A 20,885-nucleotide genomic window follows, 5' to 3' on the forward strand; every position below is an offset into this window, starting at 1 on the left:
TGTTTAAAGTGATGTTTTTACCAACTGAAACAGCAGTTGTAGTAAGTGTGGCTGGGGCAAAATACTGTGGCAAGTAGGCACTTTATATGTAATGGTATAATGACAAATTTGTTCTCTATTGCCTTCCTTAGTCATTTTTAACCTTTTTGCTTTTCTTCTTTTGTTTTACCCTGACTGTACATGGAGCTGATACTTTCATGGATCTGATTAATTGCAAAATCTCCTTCAAATTGATCAGAACCCATCAGTTTTATATGTATTTTCACTATTGCTTTTCTGTGTAGTTGGATGCAAAATGAAATATATAGGAACTTAAGATTGTTGTAGCTGTAGGATGATAGAAGTGGCTTCTTTACTTGAGCTAGGCTATAGTATGAGCTTTATATTAACTTTATACTTTTATATGAACTTTTTTATACTTTAGCATTATCTTTAGCCACTTAATATTCTTGTGTCATATATTTAGCATGAATGTGCTTAGAAGTTGTTGAGCAGACTTGTACTTTCAATATAGTAGTAATTCTCAAGCTAATAACTTTAAATATTGCAAGTGACTTCATAAAATTCCTTTCTTTATGCATGTGCACTGGGGAGATACAGTAAAAAATGTTACCCAAAATCCCTAAGTTTCTTGGGCAGAGAAAATAAAAGCTGCTTACATCTATATATAAAGTGACATTCATGCAGAGTATGATTTCTGTGGCATTTGCTCTCTGTTCTGTAACTTGGTGTTGGAAAGATCAAATACTTGAGAAATTAAGGTTTCATTTATTATCTTGTTTTATATAGTTAAAAACAAACCCTCTTCCATCAACCATGCTTTCCATTTCTACTCAATTCCCACTTCTACAGACTCAATTTTATACAGCTAGTATTTTGTCCAAGAAACAGAGTGGAGTTAGTCTTGTTTTATGTTACTTCTGCCCTTTGTCTGTGTCCTGTTGAACATGAAGCTGTAAATGATACTGCTTTGCACTGGTGTGATCAGAAGGATCTTAACAGTGTTGCTGGTAAATTTTGCCATCTTCATAATTGGAAGTTTCTCTTGTGTATTTTGAGTAGTTTCAATGGAGGAAGCAAGACATCCAAACAAATTATCAAATTATGAAAACAGCTCTGCTGAACACTGTAATCTGGCTCAGGAGTCTTTTATTTTTATATATTTAATATGTTTCAAGTACTAAAGTGTTGCAAAAATAATACACCAGTATGAACATAACAATTTAGAAAGTATAAATGTGTGTCAAAACAATTTGAATCTCTTTCAACCAGTATAGCACCTAAAACCAACCTGGTACATATAAAATAAGTTCATTCAGGAACTTCCTCTGCTGGAACAACTTCCAAAAGCATCTGAAGGTGCATAGTGATGGGCCCTGAAAAAAAAATAATGGTTTGGAGGCTTTATGAGAGACTTGTGTTTTTGTTCAGAATTACACTATTTTTCCAAGTGAGAATATTTTCTGTATTGATATTTCAATCTTAAAAAAATAAAGGGTGAGGAATACAAGCAGTATAAATGTTCTGGGATTTCTAATATTGCTCTAGTAGAGTACAATGCTTCTGATAGTGTAATTATGTATTTAATAATCCCAGGAGGGGTAGGAGACACATATTATGGGGAGGGGGGTTTAAGTGTCTGTAGAACTACTAATTCTTTCCTTGTAGAAATTACTATCATGTTTTCCCTGATACAATTGCAGTTTCTGTTGAGAGGCTGCAAGAAATTTTTATATATTGCCACCGTGGTGTTCTTACAGCTTTCACTTTCCTCAGCAGCACTGGGATTATTTGCTTTAGTAAGTGGCAAAATGGTAAATTGAGCTAGAAGCACAGTATTTTGTGGCCTAAGAATGTGTATCTACTAAAGCAGTGTTTTGAAATGCACACAATTGAAAACTAACTGTACTGATAAAATGGTTTTGTTCATTTTAAAAATCAGATTTTTTTGAGCTCTTAGTGATGTGTTGGGTTTTTTTGTGAATTAAGTTTTGTTTTTCTGAACTCAGACATCACCTTTTTTCCACAGGAAGGGGTGCAATACAATCTTGAGTATGAGCTCACTGTCTTACCCCTCTCTGTATGACTGGGAAATTGCCTCCCTCCACACCCCAGCTCTTGTGACTTAGATGGGATGGATCATATATGAGCTTCATTACGCAAATTAATCTGAAGCATAGCAATGTTCTGTTGAATTTGGAGCTGGCTGCCTGAGGTATACTTACTTGATATTTTTTGGGGCCACTTGAATTTAAGATGAACAAAAAGTACGTAAACTATAAGTCCACTAAGTATAAATAAAACACAGTACAAATAGGCCAGTTCGGGTGCACTGATGATTGGTGCCAACACCAGTAAAATAGAGGCTATTGTCACTATGACTGGAATGATGATGGGTACCTGCAAGATACAAAGCACAAAATTACTTGTTGATTCTTTTGCTGTTTTTACAGAAGTAAAATATCTGAAGTACATTTTCATTGCCAGATGCAGTTTTTTCTTTTAAAATTTCTGGGATTATATGGGACAATTAAGAGTAGCAACAGTATGGACAGGGAAAACTCTTCTGCTAAATCAGTGCCCCAGATCTGTTTATGAAGATTGCAAATTATAGCATAAAGATTTGCATTTTAATGAATCTGGAACCAACTCCGGTGCGATGATCAGGGATTTTAATTTGTGTACTTTTCTAATGGCAGTCTGCTGACTGCAGTTTCCCATCCCCAGAAATTTGGCTTGTGGTCTGTGCAAGTAGAAATAAACATTGGGTCATCTTTTTCCAGTTCCTACAAGCTTTGTCCAAGTGCAAAACTGGAACAAAGAAGTGCAAATCAGTGGCTAGCTTTCAGATAAAGGGAAGTGGGGGTGGGGAAACAAGGAGAAGACTGCTTGAGTATGTTGTTTAAATACCCAGAAGTTTAGCTTTAGAGTTTGTTTCACTATTTATGGGAGTGGAGGATAAGCCATATGGAATGCTGTGCTTACCCTGATGGGTCTCCTGAGTTCCTTTCTTGTAAACCTCATAACAATGAGTGCAAGAACAGTTAAACCATAAAATGTCCAGACTGCAAAGCTGAAGTAATTGATGAGTGTGTCAATGTCACCAGGGATAATATAAATAATAGCAATGGCCCCCTAAAAATGAAAACAAAAATTAGTATAGTCTAATATAAAAGAAAGCTGAATTTTACTTCTGTGTCAGTATGGACTTGTTTACAGTGTTCCAGAGTGTGATCTGTGAATGCCTTTGCTTAAACATTTGGGTGTAAGTATATTGCAGCACCTGGAAAGATAGTGTCCATGTTCTGTTTGGTTTTGTTTGCAACCTTGATTCTATTTTAAGTCAAAAAAACTTAAAAATTGTATGTGTTAATGTATGTATCTTGGAGGAAACGAAAATACTTAATACATTTCTAGGTTATTAAAGCTACTGGGAGTTGACAGAGCAATTGAATTTTTAATTTATTTTGGTTTACATTGAAGGTAAATGGATAAAGTATATAAAAAATAACATTTTAGATGTATTAAAAAATACATTTATTGAATGGACATTTTTTTGTGGAATGTAATGTGTGCTTACAGGGAGGAAATGAGTAGTGATGGTATGCTTTCAGGCATCCTGTGAAATAAAGGATTTGCTTAATACTAGTAATTTATTTTATGTGCTTGTATGGTGTGGATTTATAAACATTTTTATTAAAATCCAGTTCTGGAATTAAACTGTTAAAGTGGAGAAATTGGTCTTTTTTTTTTATAGACCTTTCTCCTAATATGTATTTAGCAATTTTATTGTCTAGTTAGCCAAAGATGTGTCAAGACTGCTGGTAAAAGGTTGTGACAGTGTGTATTACTTAAGAATTTTTGTTGATTATCTGCTCTCATAATATCTACTTACATAAAATATGATAGCAGGGGCTGGTGTTAAATGCTTGACACTAATGTAAGACAACACCTCTAGCATGTGCCCTTCGCGACCTGCAACATAAACAAGTCTGACAAAACAAGGTGGTTAATGTGACACCCAGGTATTACTGAAAAGAAAATACCATTCATTTTTCAGGTTGGTTTTATTGTATGGTTACATACAACTGATTTCATCTGTATTTCCTTTGATATGCAATGGGATTTAAGGAGGATTGGAGTAGACTGAAGTAAGGGAAATAACCAGTAGTCTGCTTGAAACTGATTCTGAACCAGCATTGAAGTAGTCAACTTGAAATTAATTTCAGAATCATTAGTTTGCACATTTAATTTACAATTATTTTGAGGGAAAAAAAGTTAGCTACTGTCTTTTAATTAAATACTTCCTTTGTAAATTGGTTCATATCAAAAAGCTACCTTGACAACATTTTACCAAAAAATTGGTCTTTACAGCCCTATCATATTCAGATGGGTATGAAATTAAAAATACTTGAAAATAGTAAATGGAAATGTTAAACAACTGATAGAAAGGAACAACTTGTCTTTTAAATCCTTATAGTTACTGATGTAGTCCTGTTCTTGGTAGTGATTTTTTAACTGTTGAATTCTTAGCTTTAAACTTTGGTGAGAGGTGAAAAAAAATCACCAAACATGCTTTTGTGCTAAAACTGCTTTGAATTAAGAATAAGGGAACTTCTTTTCTAATTTTTCAAACTTGCATATCCAGTGCTTCTTTTTGAAAATCAAACAATATAGCTAGATTTGTAAGTACTTTTAAATTACATGTTGCACATTTGGATCAGAAGAATGTCTCTCCGTGTAGATACGTTAATATGTATATGAAGTTTTCTCATACTTTAAAAATTTTCATTTTAAGATACTCAGAATGGGAGCTTACCTTCCTGCAGTAAAACAGGTCCCATTGGCAGATCCAATTGTAGAAAATACCACAAAGAGAGGAACTATCCAAGAGGCTGGATAAAGCACTCTGTCTCCAAATGTCTGGCATATGGGATTAAAATGAATAATTTTGGTCATTTTATCTACCATTTGGTATGTTCAGTAATGCCGGAGCCTTTAAAAGTACAGTAAATGGGTATCTTAGGCATGTTATCAATAAAATCATATATTCTATATTTTCTGTAGTAATTAAATCTTTGCCAAATGAAGACCTGGATTAATTAATGAACCACTCCTTATAGAGTGGAATGTTATGTTTGAGATGTAGGACATGATAGGAGACAGATGTATAAAAATACAGATTCCAAAATCTACTAAAGACACCTGGTTTGGGAATGTGTCTGCAAAGCAAAAAGAAAGATGACCTTGCAGCAGAGAGCTGCCTGTCCATAAGAGGTTTTCAACCTGTATAGGAGTACTGGTAGTGTCAGCATGAGAACCCAGGCCTTACAGGTGAGCAGGTACAGGGGAGCCTTGCTCAGGTCTTGCACTACACTTTAGTGTCTGTCTGTGGCATGGTATGGTAGTTGTCTCTGCAGGATGGGCTAGATCCAATGTGAGTGCCTTCATCTACTGTAATGGAATTTGAATTGAAGCTGCTTTGACATGTAAGTTTTGGGGTTTTAGCTGGGGTCTGGTTAACTTTTTTTGTAAGTGAAGAATTAAGAGTTCCGATTTTGCACAAGTGTAAAATCAGTGTGGGTTCTTTGTTCAGTAGAATATTCATCAGTGCCAACCAAGAAGTCTGCTTTCAAACGTGTTTTTATACAGTGTGTTCCTTTTGCTGTTTGCTGTGCTGCTTTTGTACTGCTCAGTGGCAGCTCTGAGATTTTGTTTCTAATTTAATTTGACAAGTTTAGTGCTAGCTGATGAGTGTTCACAGATTGTAAATTTGGGGGCACACTGAGGAGGACTATTTCTTAAACAAGATGTAACTTGATATACATTGCAGTGCCTCTTGGTCCAAACAAGATTAAGTGCATCTAATTTCTGCATTTTAAAAGTTTCTATTTCTAACAATTTTTATACTAATGTACTTCATGGTGCTGCACTGCATTTTGCTTGCATATTATGTACTGTTTGTTTTCCCCAAAAACTTAACTGAGAAAAAGTTACTGAATGTCCTCTCAACACTGTGAAACAAATGTCCCCATAAAAATATACCACATGGAATTGACAGGACTGCTGTGTTACATACATTTTGAAATTCTTAATTTTGTCTGTAATAGTACATCTTGCAGTAACGTAAAAAGGATGTTTCTTAGCTTTTTAAGTAAAAAAGCAGAAGGGAGGAAGTGAATTAAGAACTACTTGGTGTTACCTCCAGAACAACAAACTGATCTACTGTCATTTTGCATGTTCTTGTTTCTTGGGAGTACTGGAAACTGAAAATAGCAAAGCAGTAGTCAGGTGGTGTTTTTCCTTCATCTTTTTGATGCTTTTAGAAAACAGTCAGCCTCTTGAGCTGCAGTGTTTACAAATGTTGGCTGAAGACTGCATTACTTTTGCTTGGTTATTTTTGTGTTTTGTTTTTTTTTCTAGGGATATGACAGACCTACTATTTAAATATTACTGAATTAAGTTTAGATTAAGCAATGGCAGACAGTGGGGAAGAAGGTGATACTGACAGCCTAAGAGTTGTATCTTAAGAAAAAGTGCAGGTTCCTTTTTGCTCATGTTATTGCTGAAGATATTTAATGCACACAGCCTTCTTCAGATGCTCTATTACAAAATAAAGTCTCTTACCACAGCAACTGCCTGGGACTGCAGGAGTTCTGTTGAAGTCATTACGGTGAAATATGAAATGTTTATCAGAACGTAACAAACTGTAACCAAGGGGATCCCAATAATTATAGATAGCGGTAGATTTCTGAAGAATGCAAAAGTAAGACTCCATCAGCATTGCTGTATCACTGGTAGAGCTATCACAGTAAACGGTGGACTCTTACTTTTCCCCATATGCTCTTTAAGTGTATTTACATGCCTTCATTGTAGAGGCATGGAAATCAGGATTTTAAAAAAGGAAAAATACATCTTTATGCAAACTTACCAAACCTGCAATATATGCTGGTTAGATCTGTTAGTGCTCAAATATTGAATAACCATTGCTTTTAAAACCAAACCAAATATGTGCCTGCTTCTACAGCAGTAGTGTTTGATTTTTGTCATCAGAAACGCTGCTTTCCTACATATTTTTACCTGTAAGGATTTTTAAGTTCTTCTGTGATGTAATTTAGTTGATTCCTGGAAAGAAAAACATTCATGAAATGTTATTAGCAGTTAGGTGTTGAAATATAAATATATTACATAGAGTCAGTATTATTTCTTGAGTTGTTGGTTTTTACTTTTTCAGGAAAAAAACACAACACTTTAAGGTACAAAGGCTTTTAAGTAAAACTGTAGGACAAAAGAAAATGCAAGCATCTTATCCCAGTGTCAGTTTCCAAATACTTACTCTTGTTAGAGCATGTAAACCAGATTGAAACAAAACTTTTACTGAGCCATTTTTAAAAATGTGAGGACTTGGTATTTACATATTGAAATAATTATTTAGACATCTGTTTCCTTGCCTCTTAAAAAAAAAAAAATCTATATGGATGTCTGAATTAACAGACTTGTGTGCCCGAGTTGGAAAATTTAAGTTTGGAAATAAAAGCTGAAGGAGTAATCTATTTAAATATAAAATCAGTTTTAAGCACCTAAATAGGACTTGCTTTTTTGAAAGTTCAGATTTATATTTTAATTATTTCTTAAATGAGGATCTATACACAAACTTCTACAGTATATATGTATGGTCTTTGAATTCTACAGGGAGAAAGTAAACCAGTTAAAAGTGGTTAAACTGTAACCCATTAAAGCTAGTAAAGATACCTTACCATCCATCATATGCCCACAGTCCATTATAAAATGCCAAACCAATAGAACTAATAGAAATTTTACTGTCCTTAAAAGAATCTTCAAAGTTTTCAGTTTTTCCTGCAAATAAGACATAGGTTATTGATGAGTGTTGAAACTAGCCCCTTTACTCCCCACCAGATGAAGAAACATTTTATCAGTTTCATGTTAAGATCTGTTTTCACTGTTAGAATCAGTTAATACCAATTTTTATGCATTGGTGTGTAGTGGTGTATTTCCCACTGCCCCTTCTCTCAAAGAAAATACCATTGTTCCCAGAGGCTCTGGAACTAAAACATGCATAGAAGGAGCTGTATTGTTATGTCACTTTGATCAGAGCAACATTTTTTAATGGTCATAGCAGAAACTAAATTAATTTTTGCAAGTAAAATTTATTTAATTACCTTGTGCAAGGAGAACAAGTCCACTTACAATAATGATTGTGACAATGATCATTTTAGCAGCTGTGAGGAAATTCTGCAGGTAGCTTGCCAGTGTCACACTCAGTGAATTCACTATTGTAATTACCACTAAAAGAAATAAGTTAATATTTCTGCATTAAATTTGTCAGAATTGAAAGAAAAGTTGCTTCTTAAAACTTCCCCCCAGTATTTACTGAACTGCGTTTTTTCTCCCACTTGTTTGTGATAAATACAGAAAAAATATCTCCACACCTAATTTTTCTTCCTTTTCTATCAGAGATAAGCATTCATTCCACAGCTGTATCTAGCTTAGTGAAGAACAAAAGCCTAGGATGGCTTCCTGATGTCTTCATTAAGATTAACCTGCTGAAATCTTAAATGCATTCATTGATGAGCTGTGCAGCTATGGGTCCTGTCTCTTTCTTTAAAGGTGTGAATCTTACCAATGGCAGCTGCTGCAAGACACTTGATGACAACTTGGGGTGGGTCACAACCAGGATAAAAAGGAGCTGATGCATATTCCGCAAAGCTGAGACAAATGATTGCAAATGAGCTGGGTTTTGTGACCAGTAAACTTGTCCAAGAAAACAAAAATGCTGGAATTGGGCCAAATGCCTCCATAAGGTAAGGGTATTCTCCCCCGGATTTTGTGATCATTGTTCCAAGCTCAGCAAAACAAAGTGCCCCTGAAAAGCAAGGAGAGCTTTTACTACTGGTTCAGTTCATACGTTTAAGCTGTGACTGACTAGAATAGATATTTGCTTTTTAATAGGTAGAAAAAATAAGAAAATTGACACTGCATTATTACTCTTTTCATGTTTCTGTACATTTTACTGTACATGCAAAATAAAGTTTCAATTGTGAGCAATTGGAAAGAAGTACACTCAAACGACTAAGTTACAGTCCAGAATTTACCTACTCTTTAAGACTTAAGCAAATAAGTACAAACATTCAGATTCCAGATTAGTTTTCTGTTGAAGAATCCAGCACTAGAAGAATCATCTAAGTGACAACTGCACTGGCTGATCTACCTTTTGGAAATTTGAAAGAACTTACTTGCTGCACGGTTTTGAAGTAAAGTGTCTACTAAGCTCAGCATTGCAGTGCAGTGATACTTCTAGATTTAATGAAGTAGCTGGCATCTTAAAGGTTTCTAGTATAAGCTCTGCACCTGATGAAATGCTCAGCTCCCTTTTGTTTTACTTCCGGAAATACTTTGAGGTGCTTAGTGCTAAATGTATGGATAATTTAATTAGATTTACAATTACACAAGTAGAAAAATAGCAATACCAAGCTCTCTGCAAGTAAACTCCACATTTTGCTTGTGATTTATGTAGAAAAGCATTTTTTTTGTTACAGTTAGTTGATGAAGTAAGCAAAACTTTTTAAAACTTTTTAAATTAACTGAAAATGAGATTTATTGTTTCAAAACCTGAATTTTTCTTTTATAAAGGGCACATATTTTGAAATTTTGCCTGAGTACTGCAACACTTAACAGGATATGACTGATTATAGCTAATTCGTGAAATGAGAGTAGTACTTAGAAACAATAGATACATAGATTTATGTGAAGATTCAGATTGTCTGTTGACTCACCTAATGTTGCAATAATTCCACAGGCTGCCCAGATGGTTAAACACGGACCCACAGCTCCAACATTGGCAAGTACTGATTTTGGAGAAACAAAAATGCCAGAGCCAATAATTGTACCAACAATCATAGAGATTCCACTGATGAGGCCCACCTTGACACAAAAGGAAACATTTTAGTAAAGTAATTCTAATAATTCAGCTAAGTATTTTTCAGTATAATTACAGTGATTGTCATTCCTGACACTTTTCAGCTTTCAACATGGAACTTCAACGAAGTAACATATTCAGTTTTGTGAAGTTTCATTCCTTCCCAAAATGCATACACACCGTGTACACCAGCCATTTCCACAAGTGTGGTTATTTGGACTTTCCCTGCCTGTGTATTTGATTTATTAAACCATCTTTTGGATTATGAGGGTCTCAAATGTAACCTTGTACTGGTAAATAGCTCCTTTCCACTCTTTGAAATTCCACTGAAATTCTTTTAAGAGCACTTGAGGAACTCTGATTTTTTTATTATTTTTTTTCTGATATTTGCTTTCTTGGATGGATTTTTTTTTTTTTCAGCAGTTCTTAATTCTTTCCCTGTACTTGCTTCAGGTATGTGTGCACAGGAGTTATCTTGATACTGCTGAGTGGTTAAAAGATCATGTTCTCCTGACTTTGTAGTTACGTGAAGCCACTAAAACTTGAGGCATCTCAGTATCTTGCCAGCCTTGGCACCAAACAAAAACCATATAGAGAACCTTTATCCAGATTACTTTAAGAGGGATTCCACTCTCTCCTGAAGCAAGTGGCACATCTGTTTTCTCCAGAAAATTGCAGATGCTTTAGGAGACAAATTCTCAATTTTCTTTCTGTACAAGTATGGCTATTTTATGGCTGTGAAGGCTAACAAAACTTCCAGGAGCAATGGGCTGAACAAATCTGCTTCAGCCTCTGAGAAGTTCATGTGGAAAAAAACAGTGAAGGTTATAAATTGTCTTACTTGATCAGCTTTAAAGTTACCAGATAAATATTTTAAAATACGTATTTTTAAATTGTGTTCATAGCGGAGCTCTGAGACTAGTAATGAGCCGTTTCCTATAATGTAAACCAGCCACACTGTCAGGATATTGGTACATCGGGGCTAAATGGGGGCACATCTGCAGTTTCCTGTGCCGTTCTGCGTGTGCACAGATACAAACACAAACACACACACACACACACACCCCGCCTCCCTCTGCCGGCCCCGCTTGCATGTGGGATGAGGAGGAAAAAATTTTGCCTGTTTTCGTAGGTTCGTTGTTTGGGGTTCGTGACTCCGAATAGACTGTCCATCTTCGTTCCCGTTGTCCTCTGCTTTTCTTCTCCTCAAGTTGCCTTCACCCATTTCGTTGACTTACTGAAATCTCCAAGGAAATAAAACCAAAATATCAGTCCAGCAAATTTCGTGTTCGCTTGAGTTTTGCTGATATACGTGGGTCCAAAATCGTGTAGTTAAATATTGCCAGAAAACAAACACACAAGCAAAGGACTTTCCATCTACCTACCTACTTGGAGATTAAATCGAAGAGGTTTTAATCTACTTCACCTCATCCACCTGATTTGCTGTGGAGTTTTCTCCTACCCACCTGGTGGTCAGTGTCTTTCTGTCTTGGGTTACATTTAGTTGAGAGGATTTCCTTTCTGGAACAATGAATTCCTCCGGAGGTCCAGACGGATTTAATCTTTCTTCCCAGAGCTAGTCTGTTTTCTTATCTAGGAAGCCTTTCTGATCTTCGATAAATTAGGCCTTCTCAATTCCTTGGAGATACAAGTATCTGCTAAACCAAGTGTTGTCTCCTGTAATTGTCTACTTAGCAGCTCTTTGCCTCAAAAGGAGTCACCAGTCTTCTTCATGTTGACTCAGTGTGAATGTCTTCTGCTGAACGTTTTGTTCTGTTTAGAATTGGAATGTAAATAGTTTGTTTTCAAATTTAAATTTAGGCTTGTGATTTTTATGTTTATTTTTTTGTGTGAGGGCTTTTCTTGCTTTCTGATTCTTAAAAGTTAATTAAGTCAGAACTCACTTCTCATACTTTACAGCTATGATTACTAGAATCTGAATGCTAAAGATAATGTTGCAGTTATACAGACAGTAATTCAGAAATGCTCCATGTTTAGGCAACTCAGCTGGTATCCAGTAATTCTTGGCTACAAGAATTGTGGCATTTTAAATTTCCAGAACACCTATGTCAGATCTGCTTATCTTCAGAAACATTTAGGCTATAAAGACACGGTTTATATATTGAATTAAAGAGTTTTTAAAGAAATAAGAATCCAAATTTCAAGATTAAACCTACAGTAGAAAACAGCCCATGTAAGAAATGCAGGGCTTGGGTCACCAAATTTTTATTTTTTTTTTACAGCTTTGTGCCCAGCTTCTCTCTTTGTATTTAAGTGGTTTAATCGTTGTCTTGTAGCAATTAATACTTTCACTTACCTTATTTATATTTGTTTGGTGTTATTCAGGCTGCAGGGATCTTTGTCTAGTGTATTTCGTTATTTCTTCCGTTAGATTTACCAGCCAGTCAGACTGCAAGAAATGTCCATGTCTGAAACCAGAACATGCAGAAGCAAGCAGCAGCTTAAGTACAGAGGTTATAAATGGTAATTATTAAACCCATTCTCAGCCAAGAAGCTTTGAGATAGGAACCACAGGTAAACCAATAGTCCAATTAGTTTATCTTTAAAAAAAAAAAGTCTTTCTTCAATTCTTGAGAGTGTTTGTCCAGTACCTAAGTAGTATATTACATAGTGAGAGTGAACCATAATCTGAAGGGTATTTTGAAAATTTTATATAAAACAATTTCTAATTTAGAAATATTTTGGAAAGATAGCATTGAAGTAATTGTTGCTTTATGGGTACATTAAAAACATTGTCCAGGTGTTAGCTGCATCCTATAAAAATAGTCGATATTTTCATCTTGAAGGTAGAAAAGTGTGATCCTTTGTTTTTCATTAACCTGAAGGCAGCTATGAGGGCAGTTTGTTCCCTTCATCTGTAGTTCAAATTATATTTTAATGTTGTAAATGTTTTAAAATTTTGCTTTAGTGAAAAATGTCATTCTCTATTTCTATACAGATGTGTACACAGGAAAAATCACAGAATTGTCATGGTTAGAAAGGACTTCTGTTAGATCCTCTGAATGCTGAAGTGTAAAGTAGCTTCTTCCATTCCAACTAGTCATCCTTAAAATACTTGCAAAACACCTTTAATCATGTTTCACTACATTGGATTTGGCAGTGCAGTTCTAGAGCTTGTTTCCTGTTAGACACCCAAACCAGGAAGTCCTGATCAACCTGATCTAACTTCAGCTTAATTTTTTCAATAAACCACTAAAAGTTAAAAGGTAGAATGGAACTAGTCGCTGATGTTAGAATTGTTACCTTGTTAGCATAACGGCTTCAGGACCAGTACAGGCTTGGAATTAGGGCCAAACTGCTTAACCAGGTTATCAACAAAACTGGGTCATGGCATGATTTGACAGTCGTTCTGGTTTTAACCTTCTGTTAAAGCATGCAGGCTTAATCGAGAGTAATTGCTGTCTTTTGTAATGTTGATGTAAATCTGTGACTAAAAATGGACTCTAGGAAAATGTGGAGCACTGACATGGGATTGTATTTGCCATATTTTGTGGTGCCTGAGCCAGACTGTACTGTGAATGTTACGTAAACTTGTACTTAAATGTACTTGAAGTAATATAAAGTTTGGAAACAAAATCAAAGATGTATTTATCTTTTTTTACTCAATTCTACTTTTCTCTGTCTGTTTTTCTTGTTTAGTTCTCACAGAAATAGGGTTAAGCTTCAAAAGAAATGTTTCCATCTTAAGTAACTTGTTCAAAAATTACCATCTGAAAGATGGTTGGAAAAAAGTTTTTTTCCTACAGATAAAGAAACTAAAGAGTGTTAAAGTGATAGTCCTGCTACAAAGCGTATGAAAAGCCAGCTATCAACAACTTATTTCTTTTTATGCATCTTTTACAATCTAAAATATTTGTCATAGTAATTGTGATTGTAATTAAATATACTCATGTTTCTATATCCATCGATTGCAGATGCCTAGTTTGGCGTCGGATATTATGTTCTCTATGTTCTCTATAGCTCATAAGTTTGAAATCAAGATCCATAGTTTTCTCATAAGTCCTGTGTTTTTCCTGAAATGCCACAGAGACTACTGAAATACCTAATGTCAAAAGAAAATAAGGAGGGGCATCGTACTATTGGGCTTTTTCCCTCACAATGAAGTAGGCAGGTATTTCACATCATCTCTACACTGGAATCCCCAGAGGAAAAAAAAAAAAAAAAAAAAGAGGTGTGGAAACTCAAGTAATTTTGAGGAAAATAAAATGGAATGTGACAGTTTTTGCTAGGATATTTTGCTTAGGATATTTGTATAGATTTAGTGCTAGATTATCTGAAATTTTTGTGTGGATGTGTGTTATATGCATCATGTTTTCAGATATTGTGCCTTTCCACATAAGATCCATACTCTTAATTTGTTTATGCAGATACAACATTGAAAAGATGTTATTTGGGTTTTTGTCTAAGCAACCATTTTCTTAGGTCGACCTGGAATGTGTATTTGGATACACTTCCCATCTGTTGAATAAGTGTCTTAAATCTCTGCCTGTGACTTGACCTTAACTAGCCTGTTTCCTTGTAAAAATGGAAAAGTACCTTCATTTATTGGCTAGATTTGTTTTAGGGGTTAATCTTGGGATGCTGTAAACTTGTTAAAGGATTTGCAGTTTTACCAGCAATCCTTTTCCTCAGCCATTTAAGAAGAAAACAAACAAACAATCCTTTTCCTCTGTCATTTAAGAAGAAAACAAACATTGAGTTCAAGGATTCTACTGTTGTTTTCTGCATTGACAAGGGAAATGGCATTTTACAGCCTTAGGAAAAGATTCCTTCCCTCAAACATATACCCAGATGAAGAGCTCAAGGAGTTCAAATTCCAAGGAGCTGCAGAAGCAAACATTCTGTGGGGCTGGTCATGTCTAAACAGTGTAGTTTGAACCTTTTCAAGTGCTATGTACCAATTAAATCGTAAAAAGTAATTTTCAACTTTAATTTGGGAAATAACAATAAATACACCTTTTATTATCTTTAGTCACTAATAATAAAGGTTAATGTTTGTTAGGGTTGGTATTTATTGCTTACAGTAATGCACGTTTTGCTTTGACCAATATTTGAGTAAATGGTAAGGATCATCCCAACTTGCAGATTTTAATTATAGCTTAGCAGTATCTGAGCAGGGGTACTTTCCATTCTAACCTTGCTACTTAATGGGTTACTTAATTTTAATCAAAGGACCAGTTTGTTTACTTACACTTGCTCTTCTTTGAGTCTTACTAGTAAAAGATGTGCTGTAAAAAGTTACCTCACCACTGTTATGCTTAAATGCATTTTATATTTTTATTTTTTTTCTGAGTGATTGCAGGCATGCTGCAAGTGGGATATAAGAAATATGTCTTTTTAAATAGATTTTAATAACTGGGTCAGTGCTGGGTCATGCTACTGAATTGCAAGATCTTGGCATCTTGTGGGAATCAATAGGAAAGATCACTGTGTAGTTCTCAATGCCCATATGGGTTTTTAATACATTTTAAAATATTTTTTTTCCCCTTCTTAGTTCTTGGAGTTGGTTTTGCCCATGTGATAAATAAGGCTGCTGAAAAATCTGCAGGTTTGCTGAAGTTTTTGCACTAGAACTGCCTAAATAGTGCACGTTTTTTAGTAAGACAAATATTTTTTTGTATTTTTTTTTTTAGGCACTGCTGTTCAGAGATGCTTTATAAACTTGTAAATGCTGGATATGTCATATAGCCAAAAGATCGCAAAAAAATCAAGGAGTCTATTTCTAAGGATACTCTAAAGGAATTTTGGTGGTCTCTGAAAAAAAACATCTTCACTATATCAAATTCGTTTTTTTCAGAGCTTTCAGGAGCTAAAGTTTTTAAGTGTTTCAGGATTAGTGATTCCCCTGGTCACAGCTTTACTCTTGTTCCTTTTGAGGAACCAGCGTCTCACTTTGATCTCCTTTCTGAGTCCAAAATTCAGGTTGCATTGTTGTTTCCTCAAAGGGTTATCAGCTACCATTGGCTTTGGGACAGTGCATCTTTAGCGTGCCTGTTTCTAGGTGAGGAGGAAAGAGGCAAACACTGCAGCACTCCATAGAGGTTATGATGCTCTGTGCTTATTTGCTTTTGAAGTCTCAATTTAAATTTACCAAAGCCAAACATGTAATATGTAAAACAACTTAATTGAGTACAAGAAAAACAATTCAGACCTAACAAAATCTTCAGGAAGCACTCACTGAGAAACCACGTTTGTAAAGGTAAAGAAGCCTTCAAAGTGCATCAGCTTTTCTAGATCCAAGCTGATTGACACTGTAGAATTTTTACTGTATGTATTCATATTAGATTTGCACAGTAGGATGAGTGCTCAGAGCTCTTCTAAATGGAGAGCTGTGCCTGGCCGGCCAAAGACTTGTAGTCCCAGAGGAAAAGCCTTAGAACTCCTGATACATTGTCCCGGTACAGTTGCATTAATTTTTCATGGTGAAAAATCTTAGGGGGCTGTTTTCTGAGCTGTGAGGAGCGATGTTCTTGCTAGGAAGATAAAAACAGAGGCGAGGAAAAAGAAAACCTTTGGGTTTGTGTGACTTCTACAAACGAGCAGGGGGACATTTTCCAATAGGCTAGAAATTAGAAAATGAATGACCCTCAGTTCATAGGACATTGGGGCATGTTTATCTTAATGTGTCTGCTGAGTGTCAGTCTCCCTGGTATTCACACAACTGAATGCAGAGTATGAGACAGGTACTCAGTTTCTTGATAGGAATTTAAGAACTTTCTGGTTTTTTATGTTTCGTGGAACGAAGCTGAAGCTACTTCATTGGCTCAGTTTACAGACTGGAAGGTACAGTAAATGAAGTGCAGTCCATCAGTCTCAGTATGCTCTGTCAGCAGTTGCTGAGGTAAAATTGCCAATGTTAGGTGGATAACAGAGGAAAGATAAATGGGCATGGGTAGGTTTTGTGGAAGAGAACAGCCAAATCATTGCTTTAGTATAGTATCTATACTTAGTATCTACGAAACAAGGCCAAAAAATCTAAGTTCGGGGGGGGGTTTAGATACAGTTTTCTTCAATACCTGTGTATTAACCAAGCTTATTTACTTGCTTATGCAAAATTCCAACAGATTCACACTTGAGTGCGTCTGGAACTTGTTTTAAATGCAAGGTGATTATCTACTGAGAGCAGGATAGTTAATTCTTCATTTCAGCACTCTAAAGATGTGTGAAAGCTGTTACCTGTGCAAATAGGAAGAATATTCTGTTTCTTTGCAGAACAATTGTGCATAGCAGAAACAGCTTACACTGGACTATAAAGGAATTAGTTGGAGCGAGTATGAATTTATCAGTAATTCTGTCAAACTGGCTTTATTTCTCAAAGTAATAAACCAGATGCATAGGGAAGAAGCAGGAATATGTATACATTCTGAAAGGGATTTTGGTGATAAGTGAAAGGATAATGGTGAATATATTCTCACCAGTCAACTGCACCGACAGGGTCTCAAAGAATGTTTTTTAAAAACAGTAAGAGAGTAGATTAAGAACTAATGGAAATACTTAGGATTTAGGAAGAAGCCATGGCTCACTGTCAGGCTGGGAAAAGGTTTGTTCTGCAGGACTGGGTCCTGGGTTTGTTCTGTTTTGTGGTTGTGTTTATTTTGCGGCTCTTGGAAAATATTGTGCATGTACACATTTGTGAACAGTACAAAATAGGGAGGGTGCTGTAATAGAGGGGGCTGGTGAAAGGCTAGGATGGATTGTCCAAATAAGTTAAAAGGATTCTTTTGTTATAGACCTTTAATGAAAAAATTAAACAAGTATCTACTAGTAGTGGCCCAGGAAATCCTCTTATAAGGGCATTTTTCAGCAAATCTAGAATTTCCAGAGTGTGCTGAAAACTACATCAAGCATGGGAGAGAAATCAGAACAAATGTTCCAGATGCGTAAGACACAGTAGTTTGAATCATTAAAAGCTTTCATGGTTCCTTAGTTATTGTGTGTAGAAAACACAAGTTTGAATTCATGCTTGTGAACATTGAGCAGGATTTTGCAGTATGTGCTTTGGTAAGTGCAAAGTGATTTCTGTGCAAATCATGCCAGCTGGAGAGAGAAAAATATACTTGTCTATTTGGTTGCTGCAGGAGGTACAGGCTTCAAAGGTTTATAATATCCATGTGATGTCCTCCAAGTACATGGTAGTACTTTGGAGTTTAGGTAACAAATTCTAGGAGCATATGCATTGACACCAGCTCTCTGCAGCCTCTGTCAGCTGCAGGAATTTGAATTCCTTAAGGCAGCTGTTCTATAGTTCAGATTGCACCTTTGTTACTTTTTCCCATGGCTATTTCCCTCCATGAACTTCATCCCATTTTAGTGTGGCTGAGTTCAAAGGTTACTTGAAGTAATTTATTTCCATCCTTGGTGTTAACAGAAAATTGAAGAATGATTACAAGTTTTGTTTCTGCTTTAATTTTCAGACACTGGTTAGAGCAGAAATCTGTAACTTTGTGTTTCCCAGGAGCTCCCTCCAAAGATGAACCTACAGTAAATGTTGCTGTATTCTTAGCTTTCCTGTGATTCGTGTATTTTGTATGTTGTAGGAGGAGTGGAAATAATTAAACTGGACAACGGCTTTTTGATGCTCCTATTTTTTATAGCAGTGTATTCCACTGAGATGGTATCCTGTGACAAGGAGAAGGTCAGTGTACTGGAATACAGTGGTCGTAAAGAGCACTGATTTATCACCATTGGCATAATCTCCATTCATTAGGGTCACAGATGTTGTGAGGGCAAGTTCTTACAAATAAAGCTTCATTTTACAGATGAAGTCTGAAAAAGAGCTGTATTCCTCCTGCTTCTGAAACCAGAGGCCTTAGCAAGGCTGCAGTCCTGGGGGTGATGGGGTGGGTCAGGAACAAAGGGCTGGGAGAGAGCACTGCATTTCTTGCTGCCTCTGGGGAGCTGGAGTATCCAGTGGGAGCAAAATTCTTTTTTTGCTAGGTAACTTTTCACTTTGATAACATCCGTTTTCTCATCACGTGTAACTGTCTGTTATTTGATCTGTAGTGCTGTGCTGTAGAAGTGCTCAGTGCTGCTTAGCCATGCTTGGTGCTGGCAGCAAGAGTTCAGCACCCTCCTTGGCTAGCAATGCAAGCAGCTGACTTCAGTACTGTGTGTGTTTCAGGGAGGTGAGGGTGTATGTTATGAATTAAAAAGGCATGTAATTTTAAATATTTTTTTTAAGATAAAATCTACTTATTAACTCCCTGTAGTAATTCCTTCAGTGGCTTTTTTATCATATAATGCCATTAAATTTTGCTTATTTGCAGCACCTAGCATTAAGTTTTTAATACTCTGACACTGGAGTCAGTACATGCCAAAATATACAAAATGCCTCTAACTGGGTTGGTTAGTGGCTTATTTGGGCTTTTTCCAGTCCTCAGAAAAATTTTTTAAGGTTTTAATTGCAGCTTAAGCACAGAAGTGATGGTGATCTTTAAGCTCTTTGTTTTTATTTTCTAGTTTTTGAGATGTTGGATTTTTTATTATTTTAAGTAGTGGTATTGCCTGAGAGGCTATCTTAAGTCTTAAAATTATCAACTTAATTAGTAATTTGAGTGCAGGTTTTTTTACTTGTGTTTAAATTGTTTTAATTTTAATATTAAAAAAAAAAGTTGTATGTGTAATGCAACAAACATTATTCTGTGTATTTTTTGTACATAGAAACATACTAAGAACAAATGGTTTAATGCAAAATGTAATTATCTGGAGCCTAAGGTTTATCTTTCATCTGACAGAGACTAAAGGCAAAACCAATTACTTCAGTTGTTCCTGAAGCAGAAAAAAGAAAATAATTTTCCTGTCTGAAGCAGCCAGAGAGAAGCACTTTGTCTAATCATTAATTCTGTTTGTACAATGCTTGACACTCTTGTAAATGTGTTTGCATTTGTTAATCTGAAACAATTCCAGGATTTTACTGTGCAAGAGAGCTAAACGGGTGATACGGACATAGGTATTTCAAGTATATTTTCATAAGGTTTTGGTATGCCAAAGAAGGGGTCCCGAGCCACAAAAGGACTTTCAATCCATGGAACATCTGTTTTCTGAGTTTTCTCAGAAATGATGTGGAAACAAAGTATAGATAACCTAGGGATCTGATTAAATGTTAGTTCATTTAAAGTTTAACACTGGTTTATGATATGCAAGTGACAACATCACATATTCAATTATTTAAGAATGGGGTTTAAAATAGTTTCTGGTGTTTTGGTGGTTAGTGTGAGTCATTGAGTCCTAAAATAATGTAGTTGAAAAGGCCAGAATTAAAACATTTGAAGATGTTCTTCCTGTTAAGTCTCTGGGAGGAGCCCCTAAGAGAGCAGTGCTAGTTTTGTTAGTCATTCTTCTTGTGGCATGATCAAGTTACCTTGATGACCTGGTAAGGTGCTTGTACTCAATTTGTTCCCAGCAAAGGAAAAGCAGTTCAAGTACACACTAAAATTTCCCTGATTATAGGACTTGTATATATTTACGACTTAAGATACCTCGGTGTTTTGTCTCTCATATCTGAGAGCACTAAGATTCTTCAAGTACTAGAAGTCTTTGACTTCCCACCTTATTGCAGAAGCTGGCTATGGGTGTGACAGGAGGTGCTGTACCCACCCTTTCCTCTAACCCTGATCTGCTGAGCCTTGGCCTGAAGGGAAACACCTCAGGGAAGTAGCAAACTTTCTAGACATGAACAGTATTACTTTTTTTGGTATCTAACTTGGTTTTCTATCCTTTTTGTTAACTTTGATCAAAGCCAATGAGAGTCTTCATTATTTCTAGTATTACACAACTACCAAACTGACAGTTTATTTCCATTGTTTCAGTTTTCTGGTACCGTTTAGGTTATGGAAATGAAGCATAAGCAAAAAGCTGATCCAACAAGTTATATAGAAATCTAAAATGAAGTCACTTCATACCAATACATACTATTCCAACACTGATG

The 20,885-nt window shown here is 35.7% G+C and overlaps 1 protein-coding gene across 1 annotated transcript; it reads right to left on the bottom strand.

The window, feature by feature from the left end:
• Nucleotides 1–1,202: 1,202 nt before the first annotated feature.
• On the bottom strand, nt 1,203–11,162 carry SLC7A9 (solute carrier family 7 (amino acid transporter light chain, bo,+ system), member 9). The gene is made up of 12 exons (XM_010006165.1): nt 11,058–11,162; nt 9,795–9,942; nt 8,642–8,884; nt 8,181–8,306; nt 7,758–7,857; nt 7,081–7,125; nt 6,628–6,751; nt 4,820–4,923; nt 3,896–3,992; nt 2,986–3,135; nt 2,226–2,400; nt 1,203–1,376 (listed from the first exon to the last, which is right to left on the bottom strand). Exons 1-12 carry the CDS (start codon nt 11,160–11,162, stop codon nt 1,312–1,314), a joined length of 1,482 nt encoding a protein of 493 aa, XP_010004467.1. The 3' UTR covers nt 1,203–1,311.
• Nucleotides 11,163–20,885: the final 9,723 nt, after the last annotated feature.

Source organism: Chaetura pelagica, unplaced genomic scaffold, assembly GCF_000747805.2.
Source record: "Chaetura pelagica isolate M959 unplaced genomic scaffold, ChaPel_1.0 scaffold139, whole genome shotgun sequence".
Lineage (NCBI taxonomy): Eukaryota > Metazoa > Chordata > Aves > Apodiformes > Apodidae > Chaetura > Chaetura pelagica.